General features: G+C 42.9%; 1 protein-coding gene across 1 annotated transcript in view; it reads left to right on the top strand.

Annotated features, from left to right (window-relative positions):
- LOC143776102 (atrial natriuretic peptide receptor 2-like) overlaps window positions 1–22,990 on the top strand; it is a 290,044-nt gene that overhangs the window by 241,258 nt on the left and 25,796 nt on the right. Inside the window, exons 19-20 of the mRNA XM_077265543.1 lie at window positions 18,686–18,825; window positions 20,313–20,465. Of these exons, the coding sequence (XP_077121658.1) occupies window positions 18,686–18,825; window positions 20,313–20,465 (293 nt within the window). The remainder of the gene's footprint in view (window positions 1–18,685; window positions 18,826–20,312; window positions 20,466–22,990) is intronic.

Below are 22,990 nucleotides of genomic sequence, written 5' to 3'. Positions count from 1 at the left end.
TCCCCCCTGCAGATTCCTCAGGCAAGAGCACATTTACAAATAAAAGGATGCTAATTAAAGTGTCAATATGGACTGAGGGTCATTTGACCCTCTCTCAGGACTTCAGGGGGGATCTTGAAATTCCCGGGACTTCTACTGTTAAAAAATGGCACCATTTTCCGATATCCGTAGCGTCTCCATTTTTCGCGATCTGGTCCTGGGTGAGGGCTTATTTTTTGCTCACCAGGCAGACATTTTATTGATACCATTTTGGGGTAGATATGTTGTTTTGATCGCCCACTATTGCATTTTATTGCAATGTTGCGGCAACAAAAAAAATGTAATTCTGTTTTTTGTTTTTTTTTGTTACGCCGTTTGCAAACAGTATAATTATTTGTATATTTTGATAGATCAGGTGATTCTGATCTTTGGCAATCTGAAATATGTGTATTTTCTTTTTAATAGTTTTATTTTGAATGGGGCAAAAGTGGGTGATTTGACCGGTGTTATTTCTTTTATTTTTTAATATTTTTAAAAACATATTTTTCTACTTCATACTTGCTTCAATAGTCTCCTTAGGAGACTTGAAGCTGCGATCTTCAGCCCTACTATGTGTAGCAGAATTGATCATCTGCTGTGAGCGTTGGCAGCGGGGCGGCACTCATAGCAGATCGGCAATGACAACCAGAGGGGTCTCCTGCAGACCCTGAGTTGTCATGTCAACCCATCGGCGCCCCACAGTCATGTGACAGCGGCATCAATGTGTGAAACTAGTGACACGCTTCTGGCGTGATCATGTCAGAGATTGACAGGGGCATTGAACATGTTAACAGCCACTCGTGGATCGCAATTCCACCCGCGGATGTTAGTGCCACTTGTCAGCTGATGAAATAATGTCATATGTCGTGAAGGAGTTAAAAAAATGATATGCTGTATACTTTTTAAATCACCATAAAAATGATGTAGACTATAAGAAATATGTCTGTAACCCAGGTCAGAGAAGCACGTTTTACAAGGACACATCCTTTCAGCAGGGAATATTATAAGATTAATGATCTTTTAAGTAGATGCTCTGGGTATATTTCATCCCTACTGCCATTAATAATCTTACTTAACTACTGTAGATCTTCAGTCTGGACACTGACATTAAAATACTGTTAGAAGCAATTTTCAGCATGGTATCTCGCCACAGACAGCCCCTGTCAAATGGGAGCCGAGCTCTGAACTTCAGACAAACAGCCAGTAGGGGGAGGTGCGAAGATCGGATGTTGTGGCCAACCAGATGCAGAAAATGCAGCATATTCTAGTATCCATTCAGATGATGAGCCACGTAATACACGGACACCACCAGCCCACCAGAGCAGAGGTGTGGGTGGAAAGGGGAAATCAAACAGTGATTTTTATAAAAACTGAAGCACTCAGCCCAGTAAGTGATACATTGCTGAAATCAGGGTCTCTGTCTCTGAATTATACTGCTCTCGGATTAGGTGTCTTTTGCCTCTTCAACTATATTTGTAACGTGACGATAGAGAAACTCAATTCTCCATGACTGACTATCCAATGATGATAAAATGTTAGTTTGCTGGGAAACCCTACCAATTAGCTGTTATTTGTCGGGAATCCTTGCTGCATATGTTCAGCTTCCCTGCAGTGCCATTCTGGCAAAGTGTAAAATTGTTAATCAATGGGTGGTCTATGAGCAGGAAAGGATTGGTCTTCAGGATCAAGAGACACTCTCTCTGAGGCCTCAGTCACACCTCTGTGTTTAAACATGTACGTGTAAAAATGGTACCAGTGTGTGGTCCAAGTGTCCATTTTTACCATCGGTGTGTCATCAGTGTGTGGTCCGTGTATCCAGTTTCATCATCAGTGTGTCATCAGTATGTGGTCCTTGTATCCATTTTTACCATCATTGTGTCATCAGTGTATGGTCAGTGTATCTGGTTTTATCATTAGTAAGTGGTCCGTATATCTGGTTTTACCATCAGTATGTCATCAGTGTGTGTTCGGTATGTCCGTTTTTACAATCAGGGTGTTGTCCATTTGTCTGTTTTTACCATCAGTATGTGATCCGTGTAAATGGTTTTATCATCAGTGTGTCTTCATTGTGCGGTCCGTGTGTCAATGTTGCACTGCACTCACTTTTAGGCTGGAGACCTCTGACCAGCCACACACACATCAGGTGACACACGGTTCGTTACAATAAGTTCAACTTTACTAGACAGTTCAAGTACATCAGTCTCTAACATGCAGTTTTGGGCACAGCACCTTCCAGTACACAGTACATGTCAGGCCTCAGCTTGCATTCAACTTGGACTATCCCTACGCTTGATCCTCTCATCAGCCCCAGAGATTTCCCATTTGGCATCACAGCACTCCTAAGGCCTCATACCCATTTGCGAGAAAAAAAACAGTCCGATTTCCGGACTAAAAAAACGGAGGAAAAATATGCGATTGTCATGCGAGTGTTTTGTGAGGTCAATACGATTTTTTATCGCAACATCCGTATGATATCCGTATGCAATCCGTGTGCAATGCGATTTTAACATGAGCTTTTACATACAGCAGTTCGCTGTCATTTACACATAGTGATGAGCGAATATACTCGTTACTCGAGATTTCCTGAGCATGCTCGGGGGTCCTCCAAGTATTTTTTAGTGCTCAGAGATTTAGTTTTCAGTGCCGCAGCCGAATGATTTACATCTGTTAGCCAGCATAAGTACACGTGGGGGTTCCCAAGCAACCAGGAAACCCCAACATGTACTCAGGCTGGCTAACAGATGTACCGTATTTTTCGGATTATAAGACGCACTTTCGTTCCCCAAATTTTAGGGGAAAGTGGGGGGTGCGTCTTATAATCCGAATCTGTGTGCTGTAGAGGGGGGGCGGCTCTGGAGTGGTGTCAGGGGGCTGGGGTGGGCTGGCTGCCGGCTGCAGAGACAGCAGGAGGTCCTGCACTCCCGCTCATTAGCCTCATGTAATATTCACTGCACCTGCTGTCCATCACCTTGGTGCTGAAGCCGCACCCGAGTTGGTTAACAGGGGAGCAGTGCATATTACATGTGCCTGCACTCCCCCTCCTCCCATCATGAATATGCCCCCTCTGCAGACACACATAGCCCCCCCCAGTCACTACATGCCCCCCTGCAGGCAGGCACATGATAAAATAACAAACATTAAACTCACCTTCCGATGATGGCTCCCTGCTCCCAGTTCTCCAGTGGCTCTTGTGTCTGTGCCGACATCCGATCAAGTGATCGGCACAGCACAGTGATATTATCACTGTGTGCCCAGGTCACATGATCTGATGCCTGGGAAACAGGAAGCACAACCGAGGAGCTGGGAGCACGGAGCCATCATCGGAAGGTGAGTTAAGTGTTTGTTATTTTATCATGTGCCTGCCTGCAGGGGGCATGTAGTGACTGGGGGGGCCATGTGTGGTCCTGCAGGGGGGCATGTGTTGACTGGGGGGGCCATGTATGTGCCTGCAGGGGGCATGTAGTTACTGGGGGGCCATGTATGTGCCTGCAGGGGGCATATAGTGACTGGGGGGCCATGTGCGTGCCTGCAGGGGGCATATAGTGACTGGGGGGCCATGTGCGTGCCTGCAGGGGGGCTTATAGTGATGGGGGGGCCATGTGCGTGCCATATAGAGGGGGGCTATGTGCGTGCCAGCAGGGGGGCTTATAGTGATGGGGGGCTATATCCAGAATGAGATGGGGGCAGTGTGCCAGCAGCACATGGGGCAGTGTGCCAGCAGCACAGGGGGGCCATTGTGCCAGGATGGGGGTTATATAGATACCAGGATGAGGGACATATATATGATTTGTAAGACGGACACTGGCATTATAAGACAGACCCCATTTAACATAAAATTATTTTCTCTTCTTCTTCACTAAATTTGGGAGTACGTCTTATAATCAGGTGCGTCTTATAAAGCAAAAAATACTGTAGATCATTCAGCTGCTGCACAGAAAGCTAAATATCCAAGTACTTACAAATACTCAGAGGTCACCAGAGCGTTCTCGGGAAATCTTGAGTACCGAGTATATTAGCTCATCACTACACATAGTTTTAAAACAAAATATTCTTCAAAACACACACACATATATGCACTGCTCAAAAAAATAAAAGGAACTCTTAAACAACAGAATATAACGCTAAGTAAATCAAACTTCTGTGAAATGAAATCAAACTGTCTACTTAGGAAGCAACACTGTTTGACAATCAATTTCACATGCTGTTGTGCAAATGGAATAGACAATAGATGGAAATTATTAGCAATTATCAAGGCACACTCAATAAAGGAGTGGTTCTGCAGGTGGGGACCACAGACCGCATCTCAGTATCAATGCTTTCTGGCTGATGTTTTGGTCACTTCTGAATGTTGGTTGTACTTTCACACTCGTGGTAGCATGAGACGGACTCTACAACCCACACAAGTGGCTCAGGTAGTGCAGCTCATCCAGGTTGGCACATCAATGGGAGCTGTGGCAAGAAGGTTTGCTGTGTCTGCAAGCATAGTGTCCAGAGGCTAGAGGTGCTACACCGAGACAGGCCAGTACACCAATAGAAGTGGAGGGGGCCGTAGGAGGGCAATCCAGCAGCAGGACCGCTACCTCAGCCTTTGTGCTGGACGAGCACTGCCAGAGCCCTGCAAAATGACCTCCAGCAGGCCACAAATGTGCATGAGTCTGCACAAACGATTAGAAACCGACTCCATGAGGATGGTCTGAGCACCCGACGTCCACAGATGGGGGTTGTGCTCACAGCCCAACACCATGCAGGATGTTTGGCATTTGCCACAGAACACCAGGATTGGCAAATTCACCACTGGCGCCCTGTGCTCTTTACAGATGAAAGCAGGTTCACACTGAGCACATGTGACAGACGTGACAGAGTCTGGAGATGCCGTGGAGAGCGATCTGCTGCCTGCAACATCCTTCAGCATGACCGATTTGGCAGTGAGTCAGTAATGGTGTGGGGTGGCATTTCTTTAAAGGGCCGCACAGCCCTCTATGTGCTCACCAGAAGTAGCCTGACTGCCATTAGGTACCGAGATGAGATTCTCAGACCCCTTGCGAGACCATATGCTGGTGCGGTTGGCCATGGGTACCTCCTAATGCAGGACAATGCCAGACATCATGTGGCTGGAGTGTGTCAGCAGTTCCTGCAAGATGAAGGCATTGAAGCTATGGACTGACTGGCCCGTTCCCCAGACCTGAATCCGATTGAACACATCTGGGACATCATGTCTCGCACCATCCACTAACCTCACGTTGTGCCACAGACTGTCCTGGAGTTGGCGGATGCTTTAGTCCAGGTCTGGGAGGAGATCCCTCAGGAGACCTTCCGTTGCCTCATCAGGAGCATGCCCAGGCATTGTAGGAAGGTCATATAGGCATGTAGAGGCCACACACACTACTGAGCATAATTTGCTTGTCTTGAGGCATTTCCACTGAAGTTCAATCAGCCTGTAACTTCATTTTCCACTTTGAATTTTTTTTTCTTTTTAATATTAAAAATAGACCCATCTCGGAGGTGTACCTAAAAAAAGAAAGACAAGGGAAACAAAACACAAAGAAAACTAGAAGAACTTCTAAACACAAAGTCATGTAGCCACTAGGCCAAAGGCCAGGCTGGTCAGGCGATAAACACCTAAAAGGTCAGTCCTAGACCGTAGGTGGATGCCAGCTCAGGGCAATTCCAAGAGTCACTCCCAAACAGGTAAAAATAACCGGGAGTTATCTTGGACGGGGTGCTGGAGCAGAGAAAAAAAAAGGTGGAGAGAAAAAGAGAAAAAAAAAACCAACAAAAATAGAGAAACAGAATATAAGATCCGTAGCACCCTCACAGCATAGTCCTGCATCCGGACAGCAACTCATTCTCCTCTTCAAGTTTGAAACCAGTCCTGAACAATTTTCTTTCCTGTCGGATTCTGACGGGGAGTGAAGGAAATCTTCCATTCAGTTAGCATGATCTCAGCCTGCTTGGGAGATTGGCAGACTACACCACGACCTTCATAGGAAATTATCAGCTTGACAGGGTTGAATCCCCATTTGTATCGGATATGAACATCACGTAGTGCTTTACAGACATGAGCAAATTCTCGCCTCTTTGCCAGCGTGGGCGCTGATAAGTCCGGGAACACTTGTAAGCCATGGTATTCAGCAGGGAGCTCAGGGGTTTTCCTCATCTTCTGCATGAAGGCATCTTTGGTAGAATAGAAATGTACGCGCGCCAAAGTGTCTCTGGGCAAGGCTGGGTTCACATGCCGTGGCTTAGGGAGTCTATGTATCCTATCAATTAGGAAATCCCTGGGGAGCAAGGAAGGGAGCACAGATTGCATGAACTTAAGTAAAAAGTCAGCTAGATCTTTGTCTGGAATGTCCTCTGGTATACCCCTGACACGTACATTATTTCTCCGTGATCTATCTTCCAAGTCATGCATCTTATCTTGGACCATATCCATATCCTCCCTCAAAGCTTTGTTTTCATCCACTAGAGCATTTATAGCTCTGGCATATTCGGCCATCTTGCTCTCAACATGTGCAATCCTCTCCCCCAAGGATGAGACTTCCCCCCTAATCTCTTGCAGCATAGACTGCATGTCTTCCTTTAGAGAAGCACGGATGGAGGCTAAAAATTCCTTCATGTCTCCTTTAGTAATAGGAGACAAGTTGCTGAGAGTCTCAGATGTCTCCCTCCCTCCAGAGCCACCAGATGAGTGGGAGGAAGCTGAGGGGGAAGCTGCTGCCATTTTACCTGCCGCATGTGCATGTGTCTTCTGGGGAAGAAATCCGGGAGCCTCGGTGGGGAACTGCGTTTCTGCGATCTCCCTCGGGTCATCGTGTGCCCAAGATCTTCCAGGAGCCGTTACAGTGCACAGAGAGGAGAAGAGATAATAAAAAGTGCTGATATTAGCCGGTTTAAGTCCGGAGAAGCAGGAGCCTGTGAGTAATGCTGCCTCTCTAGTCTGCATGCAGGCCACGCCCCCCTTCAACTTTGATTTTGAGCATCATTCCAACTCCAGACTTATGTGGGATATTAGTTGTGATTTATGTTGATCATGTTTAGGTTTTATTGTTCTCAACACATTCCACTATGTAATGAATAAAGATTTACAACTGGAATATTTCATTCAGTGATATCTAGGATGTGGGATTTGAGTGCCTTTTCTGTGGTGGCTGGGGGCTGATGTTTTTAGCCTGGGGGGGCAAAAACCATGGTCCCTCTCTAGGCTATTAACCCCTTAATCCCGTATGACGTACTATACCGTCGAGGTGGGGTGGGCCTTAATTCCCGGTGACGGGATAGTACGTCATACGCGATCGGCCGCGCTCACGGGGGGAGCGCGGCCGATCGCGGCCGGGTGTCGGCTGCATATCGCAGCTGACATCCGGCACTATGTGCCAGGAGCGGTCACGGACCGCCCCCGGCACATTAACCCCCGGCACACCGCGATCAAACATGATCGCGGTGTACCGGCGGTACAGGGAAGCATCGCACAGGGAGGGGGCTCCCTGCGGGCTTCCCTGAGACGATCGGTACAAGGTGATGTACTCACCTCGTACCGAACGTCTTCTCCCTGCAGGCCCCGGATCCAAAATGGCCGAGGGGCTGTATCCGGGTCCTGCAGGGAGCACTTCCGGGTCGGAGCAGGCTGCAGATGAAAGCTGCAGCCTGCTCCGATGAAAGTATGATCGCGGATCTGATAGAGTGCTGTGCACACTATCAGATCTGCGATCTGTGATGTCCCCCCCTGGGACAAAGTAAAAAAGTAAAAAAAAAAATTTCCACATGTGTAAAAAAAAAAAAAAAAAAATTCCTAAATAAATAATAATAAAAAAAAAATATTATTCCCATAAATACATTTCTTTATCTAAAAAAAACAAACAAAAACAATAAAAGTACACATATTTAGTATCGCCGCGTCCGTAATGACCCAACCTATAAAACTGGCCCACTAGTTAACCCCTTCAGTAAACACCGTAAGAAAAAAAAAAAAAAAAACGAGGCAAAAAACAACGCTTTATTACCATACCGCCGAACAAAAAGTGGAATAACACGCGATCAAAAAGACGGATATAAATAACCATGGTACCACTGAAAACGTCATCTTGTCCTGCAAAAAACGAGCCGCCATACAGCATCATCAGCAAAAAAATAAAAAAGTTATAGTCCTCAGAATAAAGCGATGCCAAAATAATTATTTTTTCTATAAAATAGTTTTTATCGTATAAAAGCGTCAAAACATAAAAAAATGATATAAATGAGATATCTCTGTAATCGTACTGACCCGAAGAATAAAACTGCTTTATCAATTTTACCAAACGCGGAACAGTATAAACGCCTCCCCCAAAAGAAATTCATGAGTAGCTGGTTTTTGGTCTTTCTGCCTCACAAAAATCGGAATAAAAAGCGATCAATAACTGTCACGTGTCCGAAAATGTTACCAATAAAAACGTCAACTCGTCCCGCAAAAAACAAGACCTCACATGACTCTGTGGACCAAAATGTGGAAAAATTATAGGTCTCAAAATGTGGAGACGCAAAAACTTTTTTGCTATAAAAAGCGTCTTTTAGTCTGGTTTCACACTTGCGTTTTTATCTGCATGCGTTTTTTAAAAAAACCGCATGTGTGAAAAAATGCATGTAAACGCGGTAAAACGCATGCGTTTTTATAGAAAAACACAAGAAAACAAGAAAAAAACAAAAAACCCTAACCCTACCCCTAACCCTACCCCTAACCTGAAATACGTGGCACTGAAATACGTGGCACTGAAATATACGTTTATATACGTATATACGTATATAAGTGCCACGATATTTCAGTGGCCACGTATATAAGTGCCACGTATTTAAGTGCCACGTATTTAAGTGCCACGTATTTAAGTGCCACGTATTTAAGTACCACGTATTTACGTGCCACGTATTTACGTGCCACGTATTTACGTGCCATGTATTTTTCAGTGCCTGAAATACGTGGCACTGAAATACGTGGCACTGAAATTCGTGGCACTGAAATATCGTGGCACTGAAATATCGTGGCACTGAAGTATTTACGTGCCACGTATTTTTCAGTGCCTGAAATACGTGGCACTGAAATACGTGGCACTGAAATACGTGGCACTGAAATATCGTGGCACTGAAATACGTGGCACTGAAATACGTGGCACTGAAATACGTGGCACTTAAATACGTGGCTCTTAAATACGTGGCACTTATATACGTGGCACTTATGACTGTCAGAAAATGTTCAGTAAACGGTTAGGGGTGAGGTTAGGGGTAGGGTTTCAGGTAGAATTGGGGAGTTTCCACTGTTCAGGCACATCAGGGGCTCTCCAAACGCGACATGGCGTCCAATCTCAATTCCAGCCAATTCTGCGTTGAAAAAGTAAAACAGTGCTCCTTCCCTTCCGAGCTCTCCCGTGCGTCCAAAAAGGGGTTTACCCCAACATATGGGGTATCAGCGTACTAGGGACAAATTGAACAACAACTTCTGGGGTCCAAGTTCTCTTGTTATCCTTGGGAAAATAAAAATTTGGGGGGCTAAAAATCATTTTTGTGGGAAAAAAAATATGTTTTATTTTCACGGCTCTGCGTTGTAAACTGTAGTGAAACACTTGGGGGTTCAAAGTTCTCACAACACATCTAGATAAGTTCCTTGGGAGGTCTAGTTTCCAATATGGGGTCACTTGTGGGGGGTTTGTACTGTTTGGGTACATCAGGGGCTCTGCAAATGCAACGTGACGCCTGCAGACCAATCCATTTAAGTCTGCATTCCAAATGGCGCTCCTTCCCTTCCGAGCTCTGTCATGCGCCCAAACAGTGGTTCCCCCTCACATAGGGGGTATCAGCGTACTCAGGACAAATTGGACAACAACTTTTAGGGTCCAATTTATCCTGATACCCTTGTGAAAATACAAAACTGGGGGCTAAATTTCATTTTTGTGAAAAAAAAAATAAATTAATATTTTCACGGCTCTGCGTTATAAACTGTAGTGAAACACTTGGGGGTTCAAAGTTCTCACAACACATCTAGATAAGTTCCTTGGGGGGTCTAGTTTCCAATATGGGGTCACTTGTGGGGGGTTTGTACTGTTTGGGTACATCAGGGGCTCTGCAAATGCAACGTGACGCCTGCAGACCAATCCATTTAAGTCTGCATTCCAAATGGCGCTCCTTCCCTTCTGAGCTCTGTCATGCGCCCAAACAGTGGTTCCCCCCACATAGGGGGTATCAGCATACTCAGGACAAATTGGACAACAACTTTTAGGGTCCAATTTATCCTGATACCCTTGTGAAAATACAAAACTGGGGGCTAAATTTCATTTTTGTGAAAAAAAAAAATATATATATTTTCACGGCTCTGCGTTATAAACTGTAGTGAAACACTTGGGGGTTCAAAGTTCTCACAACACATCTAGATAAGTTCCTTGGGGGGTCTAGTTTCCAATATGGGGTCACTTGTGGGGGGTTTGTACTGTTTGGGTACATCAGAACAGGGGCTCTGCAAATGCAACGTGACGCCTGCAGACCAATCCATTTAAGTCTGCATTCCAAATGGCGCTCCTTCCCTTCCGAGCTCTGTCATGCGCCCAAACAGTGGTTCCCCCCCACATAGGGGGTATCAGCGTACTCCAGACAAATTGGACAACAACTTTTAGGGTCCAATTTATCCTGATACCCTTGTGAAAATACAAAACTGGGGGCTAAATTTCATTTTTGTGAAAAAAAAAAAAATATTATTTTCACGGCTCTGCGTTATAAACTGTAGTGAAACACTTGGGGGTTCAAAGTTCTCACAACACATCTAGATAAGTTCCTTGGGGGGTCTAGTTTCCAATATGGGGTCACTTGTGGGGGGTTTGTACTGTTTGGGTACATCAGGGGCTCTGCAAATGCAACGTGACGCCTGCAGACCAATCCATTTAAGTCTGCATTCCAAATGGCGCTCCTTCCCTTCCGAGCTCTGTCATGCGCCCAAACAGTGGTCCCCCCCCACAAATGGGGTATCAGCGTACTCCAGACAAATTCGACAACAACTTTTGGGGTCCAATTTATCCTGATACCCTTGTGAAAATACAAAACTTGGGGGCTAAAAAATCATTTTTGTGAAAAAAAAATATATTTTTATTTTCACGGCTCTGCGTTATAAACTGTAGTGAAACACTTGGGGGTTCAAAGCTCTCAAAACACATCTAGATAAGTTCCTTAGGGGGTCTACTTTCCAAAATGGTGTCACTTGTGGGGGGGTTTAATGTTTAGGCACATCAGGGGCTCTCCAAACGCAACATGGCATCCCATCTTAATTCCAGTCAATTTTGCATTGAAAAGTAAAATAGCGCTTCTTCCCTTCTGAGCTCTGCTATGCGCCCAAACAATGGTTTACACCCACATATGGGGTATCGTCGTACTCAGGACAAATTGCACAACAACTTTTGTGGTCTAATTTCTTCTCTTACCCTTGGGGAAATAAAAAAATGGGGGTGAAAAGATCATTTTTGTGAAAAAATATGATTTTTTATTTTTACGGCTCTGCATTATAAACTTCTGTGAAGCACTTGTTGGGTCAAAGTGCTCAACACACATCTAGATAAGTTCCTTAAGGGGTCTACTTTCCAAAATGGTGTCACTCGTGGGGGGTTTCAATGTTTAGGCACATTAGGGGCTCTCCAAACGCAACATGGCGTCCCGTCTCAATTCCAGTCAATTTTGCATTGAAAAGTCAAATGGCGCTCCTTCCCTTCTGAGCTCTGCCCTGCGCCCAAACAATGGTTTACACCCACATATGGGGTATCAGTGTACTCAGGACAAATTGCACAACAATTTTTGGGGTCCAATTTCTTCTCTTACCCTTGGGAAAATAAAAAATTGGGGGTGAAAAGATCATTTTTGTGAAAAAATATGATTTTTTATTTTTACGGCTCTGCATTATAAACTTCTGTAAAGCACTTGTTGGGTCAAAGTGCTCACCACACATCTAGATAAGTTCCTTAGGGGGTCTACTTTCCAAAATGGTGTCACTTGTTAGGGGTTTCAATGTTTAGGCACATCAAGGGCTCTCTAAATGCAACATGGCGTCCCATCTCAATTCCAGTCAATTTTGCATTGAAAAGTCAAATGGCGCTCCTTCCCTTCCGAGCTCTGCCCTGCGCCCAAACAATGGTTTACACCCACATATGGGGTATCAGCGTACTCAGGACAAATTGCACAACAATGTTTGGGGTCCAATTTCTTCTCTCACCCTTGGGAAAATAAAAAATTGGGGGTGAAAAGATCATTTTTGGGAAAAAATATGATTTTTTATTTTTACGGCTCTGCATTATAAACTTCTGTAAAGCACTTGTTGGGTCAAAGTGCTCACCACACATCTAGATAAGTTCCTTAGGGGGTCTACTTTCCAAAATGGTGTCACTTGTTAGGGGTTTCAATGTTTAGGCACATCAGGGGCTCTCCAAATGCAACATGGCGTCCCATCTCAATTCCAGTCAATTTTGCATTGAAAAGTCAAATGGCGCTCCTTTGCTTCCAAGCTCTGCCATGCGCCCAAACTGTGGTTTACCCCCACATATGGGGTATCAGCGTACTCAGGACAAATTGTACAACAACTTTTGGGGTCTATTTTCTCCTGTTACCCTTGGTAAAATAAAACAAATTGGAGCTGAAATAAATTTTGTGTGAAAAAAAGTTAAATGTTCATTTTTATTTAAACATTCTTAACATTATTTAAAAATTCCTGTGAAACACCTGAAGGGTTAATAAACTTCTTGAAAGTGGTTTTGAGTACCTTGAGGGGTGCAGTTTTTAGAATGGTGTCACACTTGGGTATTTTCTATCATATAGACCCGTCAAAATGACTTCAAATGAGGTGTGGTCCCTAAAAAAAAATGGTGTTGTAAAAATGAGAAATTGCTGGTCAACTTTTAACCCTTATAACTCCGTCACAAAAAAAAATTTTGGTTCCAAAATTGTGCTGATGTAAAGTAGACATGTGGAAAATGTTATTTATTAAGTATTTTGTGTGACATATGTCTGTGATTTAAGGGCATAAAAATTCAAAGTTGGAAAATTGCGAAATTTTCCAAATTTTCGCCAAATATTCATTTTTTTCACAAATAAACGCAAGTTATATCGAACAAATTTTACCACTAACATGAAGTACAATATGTCACGAGAAAACAATGTCAGAATCGCCAAGATCCGTTGAAGCGTTCCAGAGTTATAACCTCATAAAGGGATAGTGGTCAGAATTGTAAAAATTGGCCTGGTCATTAACGTGCAAACCACCCTCGGGGCTTAAGGGGTTAATATCTGCCCTCAGTCACTGGCTTTCACTCTCTAGCGGAGAAAATTGCGCAGGAGCCCACGCCAGCTACCAAATTTTACACACACACACTACTATTATTAGTGAGGGACATATAAAAATCTAATGTATATGCAATGGTTTACTGTTTGTACACATGCCTCATATCCTGTCAGCTTCTGCAATGATTATGCAGAAGCCGACAATTCAATTTCCGGCTTTTCTGCTATCTATCTCTCTATGAAATATTAAGATATATATATATATATATATATATATATATATATATATATATATGTGTCTCACTGACATATATACAGTATATATATATATATATATACCTATTCTTTGTGTTTACATCTATCTATTCCATGCTAACCTGTCAGTGTGATTTTACTCTACACCGCACATGAATTACCGGCTTTTCAAGGGACACCGGTGTGTAAAAATCGGACAGCACTCGCATGGTGCGAGTGCTGTGCAATTTTTTTCTCGCAGCCATTGACTTGCATTGGCGAGTCTCATCTGAGAATCGCAGCAAATCGCAGCATGCTGCTATTTTTTTCTCAGTCCAATTTCGGTTGAGAAAAAACTCACAAATGTGATGTCACCTATTGAATAACATTGGTCCGAGTGCATTCCGATTTTTTTATTGGATCACGCTCATCCGTTTCTCGCACAAATGGGTATGAGGCCCAAGATCCACTACATTTCCCTAACGCATTTCCTCATCTGGCTTCCTCTGTATGGAATTGAATAAGGCACACTTCCCCCAGTGTCTAGTTTAGTCCCTAGGCGCCGGCTGTTTCAGGAATGTCTGCAGGATATCTGGTAGGACCTCATGCTTCCAGAACGATATGTACTCCACGTGCCTCCAACCCACTGATACTTGAACCTGAACTTCACACAAACCTTACACTAACTCAGACTGACTAAACCAGGAAATGCGTCACCTTTTTGCTTGACCGTGACCCTTCCCACAAGGGCTGATCCCAAACATTTAACTGTATCCTAATTTATTCCTATATCTTATACAGTAATAGGCCCACCACTGCCTATTTACCCTAATGTTCCTATATATCACTAACCAAGTCTTAAACTATGTTCTATGCTTTCCCTAAACTTGAGCACAGTGTACTCACCCCCTAGTTACATACTGAATATTACATGTGCTAAAAAAAAAAAAACCCCTTCTACAGGCAGGCGTCGGCGGCGGTGTCTGCGCTGCACCATGATTGCTTCTATATTGTGCATTTAATTATTCTTTTTGATGGTATCCATGAATTCCTAAAAATGGCTCCGACCGCGCTTGCGCAGTAGCAGCTATCGGATCACTGATAGCTGTTACTGCGCAGAAGCGTCCGCCTGCCTGTAGAAGGAGATTTTCTTTTTTAACCCCTTAGTGACAAAGCCAATTTGGTATTTAATGACCAAGCCAATTTTTACAATTCTGACCACTGTCAATTTATGAAGGTAGGGCTCTGGAACGGTTCAACATATCCCACTGATACTGAGTTTGTTTGTTTTTTGACATATTGTACTTCATGTTAGTGGTAAAATTTCTTCGATATAATTTGTGTTTATTTATGAAAAAATTTAAATTTGGTGAAAATTTTTAAAATATTGCAATTTTCTAAATTTTATTTTTTTACCCTTAAATCAGAGAGATATGTTACACAAAATAGTTAATAAATAAATAAATAAATAAATAAATAGCATTTCCCACTTGTTATCTTTACATCAGCACAATTTTGGAAACATCATTTTTTTTGTTGGGACGTTATAAGGGTTAAAAGTTGACCAGCGATTTCTCCTTTTTCCAACAAAATTGATAAAACCATTTTTCTATGGACCACCTCACATTTGAAGTGAGCTTGGGGGTCAGTATAATGGAAAATACCCAAAAGTGACACCATTCTAAAAGCTGCACCCCTCAAGGTGCGCAAAACCACATTCAAGAAGTTTATTAACCTTTCAGGTGTTTCATGAGGACTAAAGCAATGTGGAAGGAAAAAATGAACATTTTACTTCTTTCACAAAAAGTTTACTTTGGAACCAATTTTTTTATTTTCACAAGGGTATCAGGAGACAATTGGACACAAAATTTATTATGCAATTTCTCCTGAGTACGCCGATACCCCATATGTGGGGGAAAGCCACTCTTTGGGCACAATGCAGGGCTCAGAAGGGAGGGAGCACCGATTGACTTTTTGAATGCAAAATTGACTGGAATCAATGGTGGGCACCATGTCGTGTTTGAAGATCCCCTGTTGTACTTAAACAATGGAACCCCCCAATTCTAACTCCAACCTTAATCCCAACACATTCCTAACCCTAATCCCAACCCTAACCATTTCCTTAACCACAACCCTAATCCCAACCCTAACTGTAATCCCAACCACAACCCTAGCCCCAACCCTAACCCTAGCTCTAGCCCCAACCCTAACCCTAGCCCAAACCTAACCCTAGCTCTAGCCCAAACCCTAACCCTAGCCCAACCCTAACCCTAGCTCTACCCCAACCCTAAACCTAGCCCCAACTCTAACCCTAGCCCAACCCTAACTCTAGCCCAGCCCTAACCCTAGCTCTAGCCCCAACCCTAACCCTTGCCCAACCCTAACCCTAGCCTTACACCAACCCCAAAAATGTATTTATTTCCATTTTTCCATTAAGGTTGTGACCTTAATGGAAAAATGGAAATAAATACATTTGTTTATTTATTATTTTTACCTAACTAAGGTGGGTGATAAAGGGGAATTTGATTGACTATTTTTTTTATTTTGATCACTGTGATAGGGTCTGTCACTGTAATCAAAATGAACCAATAGGAAAAATTTCCTTTTGTTGCCAGGTGCCAACCGGCAGATCTCGGCAGGCGCACTGCGCGTGCGCCGGCCATTTTCTTCCCAGAAGAGGACGCCGAGGGCTGGGGGACAGGACCAGGGGATGCAGGAGGGTCCAAGGACACCGGAGGTACCGATGGGGCTCTGGGGACCCCATTTCTCTCTCCTCTGATATGTTAGATCAATTCAGAGGAGAGAGAAATTTAATGAGAAATCAGACTTTTTTGTGGTCTCTGTTATTTCGTGAATAATGGTGATCGCAACACTAGAGTCAGTAAAAACCTACCCAAATCATGTTCTCCGGGGTCTCGGCTACCACTGGTAGCTAAGACCCTGGAGAATTTCCGACGCTGAGGGGCTTTATAACCTTATTTCTCAGCGCCGTTAAAAAGCACCCCTGAAGAATAAGTACTCTTAACTGCCGCAGTTAAAAGGCATACTGGCGGTTGTTAAGGGGTTAATATATGTAATATTCATTATGTAAACTAGGGGCAATGTCCAAATTCACCATTCAATGAAGAAAATGGCACTCACCGACCCAGACACATATCCTTTATTATGGGATTCACATGAACAAAGACTTACTAGACGACGGCTATTATAGGCTACAATGTGCTCCTATGGGTCCTCAAACTAGGGGCAGGTCACTGAGGGATCAGTGACCTGTCAGAAGCCATACTGTTGAATAGCTAATCAGAGCACCACTTGAAGACTCCCCCACAGACCGCCCCGGAGCACGAGCATATCATTAGCTGAAAACTGAAAAATAAGATTAAATAACAATCACAAGATGGATTTTATCAACCAAGGTATCATTTTAATCAGTAAAACGGCACCGACCTGACACTGTCTGTAGCTAACTGTGCACAATCCTGCTGACAGGTTCCCTTTAAGTACAAGTTTTTTATTCTAAGCATAAAAACAGCATTTATTAGAAAACAAAAAAGAAACCTCAACAAGTAAATACACTCCACAACACTAAAATTGCAACACAAAGAAGGACAAGCTGTAATATTATGCAAGTCAAGGAAGGGTTCAGTGTCCGATCCAATAATCATGATATTTTCAGGCATCTAACCCCAATTGTGGTATGAGGGAGAGTTATAAAAACAGATTGAAAGCACATTTTTGAAGCACATGAGACCTCAAAAATTGGATCAAGTTGTGTGGGATGATTGTGAGATTCCTCCTGTTCATGCCAGTTATCACCACTTGTCGCAAAATGAGAGGGACAGAATCCTTGTACTGAGAGACCTTGGTTTATCGCTCTGGCAGATCGCTGTGCATGCAGACCAAGATGTCATCACTGGTCAATGTTGTGAATGCAAGTGGTTGGGAGAACGACGACGATCTGGAATGACAGCAAGAGGAGCACAGAGGGGACCCACTGCATGAATAGATTGTCAGATTATGAGTATCATTCTATACTGCATTTGTAATTAGACATTACATTCAAGACAGGCGTTCAGCTACATGTGTTCCATTGACCTCATGCCACCGCTCAAAGGCTATCATGGAGAAGAGCAAGATGGCAATAGGGACTATAATGGAGGCCCATCCTCTTCAGTAATGAGTTCCACTTTTGTCTTGGAAATAATGATAGTGGGATATTGGTTTAGAAATCTTGCAGGTAATTCCATAAAGAGTTCTTCATTAGGGTAGGCCATACCTGTCCAATGCTCGCGATTATGGTGTGGGGTGGTATAATGTACGGTAACCAGAGCCTTCTAGTATTCATTCCTGGTACACAAATTGCTCAGTGTTACATTTATTCGTTCATGGATCTAGTTGTATAGCCACATTTCTTAAAAGTGTTCCAGGACCCGTTTTTGAGCACAGCACCTTGCTGCATGTTATTGTGCTACCACGGCTTGCAGCATCTCCAGATTTCTCCCCCATCAAGCACATCTGGAATGTCATTGGTTGACAACTGCAAAGAGAGTTGCCAGCAGTGGATCTTGATGATTTTCTCAAGTGCATTTCACGTGGCAGAACATTCCTCAGACAACCATTAATAACTTCACTGATATCATGCCAAGGTGGGTAGGCATGTATATTGCTAAACGTGGTTCTCATATTCATTACTGAATAATTTGAGATATTTTGAAAATGTTATTCCCATTTTTTCATCATTTGCATATCATTAACATGTCTAACAATCCTGTGATTTCCATAACTCTACGACTTTTCCATCTTGGTGTTTTAATTTTAATGTTGAGAAATGTATAATATCATATGTTCAAGTATTTGGAGTCTCTACTCTACCCTCAGTGTTTATTACATGTTTCATTATTTCCAGGAGGCTGGCTTACAAAGAAATTACAGTCTTCACAGAGACTAAAAAAAAGTACAATAATGTCCACTATAAAGATGATATATCCGAAAATGCTAAATATAAAATCTTATCATATCTTACATAACACATTTCCACTGAAGATCAGATGAATATGTAGAGCTAGGTTTGGCATTCTTTATAGCATTCATGTTTTTCAGAATGGTGCAAAACGAAAATTTTTTTTAAAAAGTATATTATGTGTTCGTTTCATCTTTGTAGTGACATTGTTGGATTCACTCACTTGTCCAGCACCAGTACCCCTTACCAAGTGGTAGATTTCCTTAACAAACTCTACACCACCTTTGATGACATCATTGACAATTATGGAGTATATAAAGTGGAGACCATAGGTGATGCCTGTAAGTAATTTTGGAAAGATTCAACAAGGTGATGCTAATGTGCCTCTTCCTTACAAGAATAAATTCTAACATTTATGAGTAGCGGTGACCTCACTGTGCAGTGAGAAGGCAGTGACCCGGCAAAAGTTCAAAATAAAGTCTCATTTAAGGTACAGTGTACTCACAAACAGAAAGTAAAATAGATCCTCCTGATCGGAGCCAGGAAAACAACTGTGACCGGTTGCCGTGGGCGACTGCACCGCCGTGTATGCTGGAGGTACCAGGCTTTTGGCTCTGCTTGTTGCCTCACACAGGAAGAGCTCTGCAAATCCCCCTGCTCCATCTGCTTCCATGACCAACACTGACACACCCAACCCCCTGCTGCAGGGGTTTTTACAAAAGAACAGGTGTCTGTGGGCCACTGATAAGATAAACGGACCGGCCCCACTACCTTCCTGGAGTCCACTTCAAAAATAAAAGCCCATACCAGGTTTTCCTGAACAATTCCTTGGCCACATAACCTGACCAGGTTCATGCTTACTTTTACTCTACCTTGTGACTCACAGGTATCCTCTGGTGACCGCAAGGCACTCCAGGAGATCTAATACACTTCTGAACGCATCTTGGGGGACACATAGCGACCCTCGCAAATAACACCAGTTGCTGCCTCACAGCACAGAATGTTTGAACTAAAAACAGTTGGTGTTAAAGGATCTATCACCAGGTTTTCCTACCCCATCTATGAGACCCTGATTCCAGCCATGTATTACTTACTAGGATCTGCATTGAATTTTTTATAAAATCATTGATTTATCTGTTGCAGATCTATCAGCTCTCTGAATGATGAACTTTGGTACTAATGATACTTCCGGACATAGTGTGCCGGCGCATGCGCACTAATGGTTTTCGGCTTTGCCCGCAGTTGGGCATAGCATACTGCGCGTGCGCAAGGCAAGATTGCTTTGCGCACACGTTAACTAGGGAGGAAAGCGAATCAACGTCAAGTCAATTTCGCGACCAGCATGGGGCCAGCGGGAAAAAAAGGGGTTAATAAAAGACCCGAAAACACCGCCCATATGACCCAAAAAAGGACCCGCCAAATTCAGGTGACAGCTTCCCTTTAAGTTGACAGGTCAATGACAGCCTTGCTAGAATTTATTTTCTCGACCTGTTGGAACTTCTTTTGGACTTTTTACTGTTGTTTTTTTTTGCACCTCTCTATTATCTCACTGCCTGAAAATTATCTACATGATTGTTCAGAGACAGCCAGAAGAGGTCACCAATCTTGTGCTCACTCCATCACTAAATAGTCATGGCTATCCTTTCAAAGTATCCCATTATGAGGATATTCCTTTATTTTTTTGCCCTTGGCTTGAGAAATCTTGCCTAGTAAAGCTTAGTCTGTTTATTCACTGTCGTCCAGAATAGGCGACAGTGAATAAACAGATGAATATGTGAAATACAAATCATTCAATACCTTTTTACATGTACATTTTGGTTTTACGTAGATATGGTTGTGTCTGGAGTTCCCAAAGAGAATGGTATTTACCATGCAAGTGAGATCGCAAGTATGGCATTAGACTTAGTGGCCGTGTGCAAGACTTTTAGAATACCGCATAAGCCCAACACTCAGCTAAGGATACGAGCAGGAATTCACTCAGGTATGTAGAAAATATAGCATGCTGTGAATATTTCCTTCTAAGATAGGCTCGCATTACCAACCTTGGCCGAGTAAACAAATGATAGCAACCATTTATTACTAGTTAGGTCCAGAAATATTTGGAGAGTAAACAAATTTTTGTGATTTGCGCTCGGCATGTCACTATTTGGATATAAACGGAAACAACTGAGATGCAATTGAAGTGTAGACTTTCAGGTTTAATTAAAGAGGTTAAACAAAAATGTCCTGTGAAACATTTAGGAATTGCAACCATTTTTCATTAAAACCTCCTTACTTCATGGTCTCAAAAGTAATTGGACAAAATAACTTTTTACTATAAATAAAATGTCAATTTTTAATACTTTGCAGAGAATCCTTTAATACTCAAGTCTGAAAGCCATGGACATCACCAAACACTGGGTTTCCTCCTTTGTGATGCTATGCCAGGACTTCACTACAGCTGACTTCAGTTGTTGCTTGTTTGTACATCTTTCTGCCTTATGCTTTGTGTTAAACATGTGGAAAGTATGCTCAATGCTCATGTTGAAATATGATCATTGACTCGGCCATTGCAGAATATGTTTCACATACATTTTTTTAAATGACCAATGATGCCACATACAAGGAACAAATACTGTCGCACTAAGACCAGACCACATATTACTACCACATAGGGATGGAATAATACCACATAAAAGGAACAAATTCTGTCACACAAAGACAAGACCAGTGCCATTATACACAGGAGCTTTGTACATAATAGACAGTGTATAGTGTAATTGTACAGGTAACACACTGTGACGTCTCTAGTTGAAGTAAAACATTTTCGCTTTTCTTCTTCATGCAGTGCAGACTGCCAACATTTGTTTCATCCAGGACCCATCTCTGTGAAAAATAGCACACAGTTATCCAAACCATCACTTCCAGAGCACATTCCCCACTTTTTCGTCAACTTCTTCACTGCACAGCTGAATAAAGACATGATCCTACCATTAATATATAATTAGTAGTGATGAGTAGGGATGGGCAAACCCGAACTGTAAAATTCGGGACCGTACCGAACACATAGTGTTCAGTCACACGGTCCCGAACACGGGTTTCCATGGGAAACCCGTGTTACAGTTCGGGTCCAGTTCGTGCTGCAAAAAAAAGCAGAAAATTAATAATAAACATTATAATTATACTTACCTTTCCAGGGCCGCGTCCTTCCGTCCCGCTGTCTCCTGGCCGCCTCTGCTTCCAGGGCCGCTCATTAACTGTCGGCAGTATTCACTGCAGTCGGCAGTCTTCGGCTTTTTCCGGCAGTGTTCGTGCGGTGACAGTCTGGGGGCATGAGAAAAAGCTGAAATGGATGGGATAGATTGTACAGTAAAATCGCAGTGTGACAGGTTAGAATAGATAAAATAGATGTATACACATAGAATAGATTGACATATAGATGTTAGTGACACATATATATATATATATATATATATATATATATATATATATATATATATATATATATATTCTATCTAAGAAAAGCCGGCAATTCAGCAGCCATATAAGTTGGATTACAAACAGTATATACACATATATACACAGTAGATCACCGTGATAAATTCTCACTGTGATCTGCGGTGAAGTCACTGAGCTTGAACTGCGGCGACCTCATCACCAACTTTTTCCCACGGTGCTGAGGTCAAAGCAGTTTAGCCCTGCTGGGAACACAGCCTTAGTGACCAGAGGTAACATTAATGACGTCACCGTTCGTCACTGACGCTGTGCTCCTAGCAGCTCATTCACCAGTGGTTCTCAGCCTGCACGGTTGCATCTTGGCACCGTCCAGGTTGAAGACTGTTTATCCCCAAGACATGGATTACAGGGTGGGACAGAACAATGGATAGGTGGGGGATATTGTTGTTTTTCATTTTTGTTTTCTTACAGGAGACGAGGGATTCAGTGGAATTAGGCGTTTGATGAGTCTAACTGTTTGTTATTTTTAAATAAAAATGGAAAACTGTGTTTTGTTTTATTTCTAATAAAATACTTTATTCTGGCTGTGTCTTTATTTACCAGATAATTATAGGGTAAGTAATGGATAGGTGTCTTATAGATGCCTGTCCATTAGTAATCCGTGGGCTTGATGTCACCTGACAATATAAAGATGACATCAAACCCACAAATATGAACCCCACTTGCCACCGCTACAGGGCAAGTGGGAAGAGCCAGGCAAAGCTCCAGAATTGGTGCATCTAATAGATGTGCCTTTTCTGGGCAGCTGTGGGCTGCTATTTTTAGGCTGAGGAGGGCCAATATCCATGGCCCATTATCAGCCTGAAAATACCAGCCCCCAGCTGTCAAAGGCTGGTTGTCAAAAATAGGGGGGACCCCAAGCGTTTTTTTTAAATTATTTAAATATTTAAATAATTAAAATATACAGCGTGGGGACCCCTATATGCTTGATAAAAGGCCATGCAGAAAGCCGAGAGTTGCAGCCCCCCAGCTGTGAGTTCTGCCTGGCTGGTTATCAAAAACACAGTGCAG

This window comes from Ranitomeya variabilis, chromosome 1, assembly GCF_051348905.1.
Source record: "Ranitomeya variabilis isolate aRanVar5 chromosome 1, aRanVar5.hap1, whole genome shotgun sequence".
NCBI classification, from domain to species: Eukaryota; Metazoa; Chordata; class Amphibia; order Anura; family Dendrobatidae; genus Ranitomeya; species Ranitomeya variabilis.
This window is presented reverse-complemented; position numbering and strand designations above follow the sequence as displayed.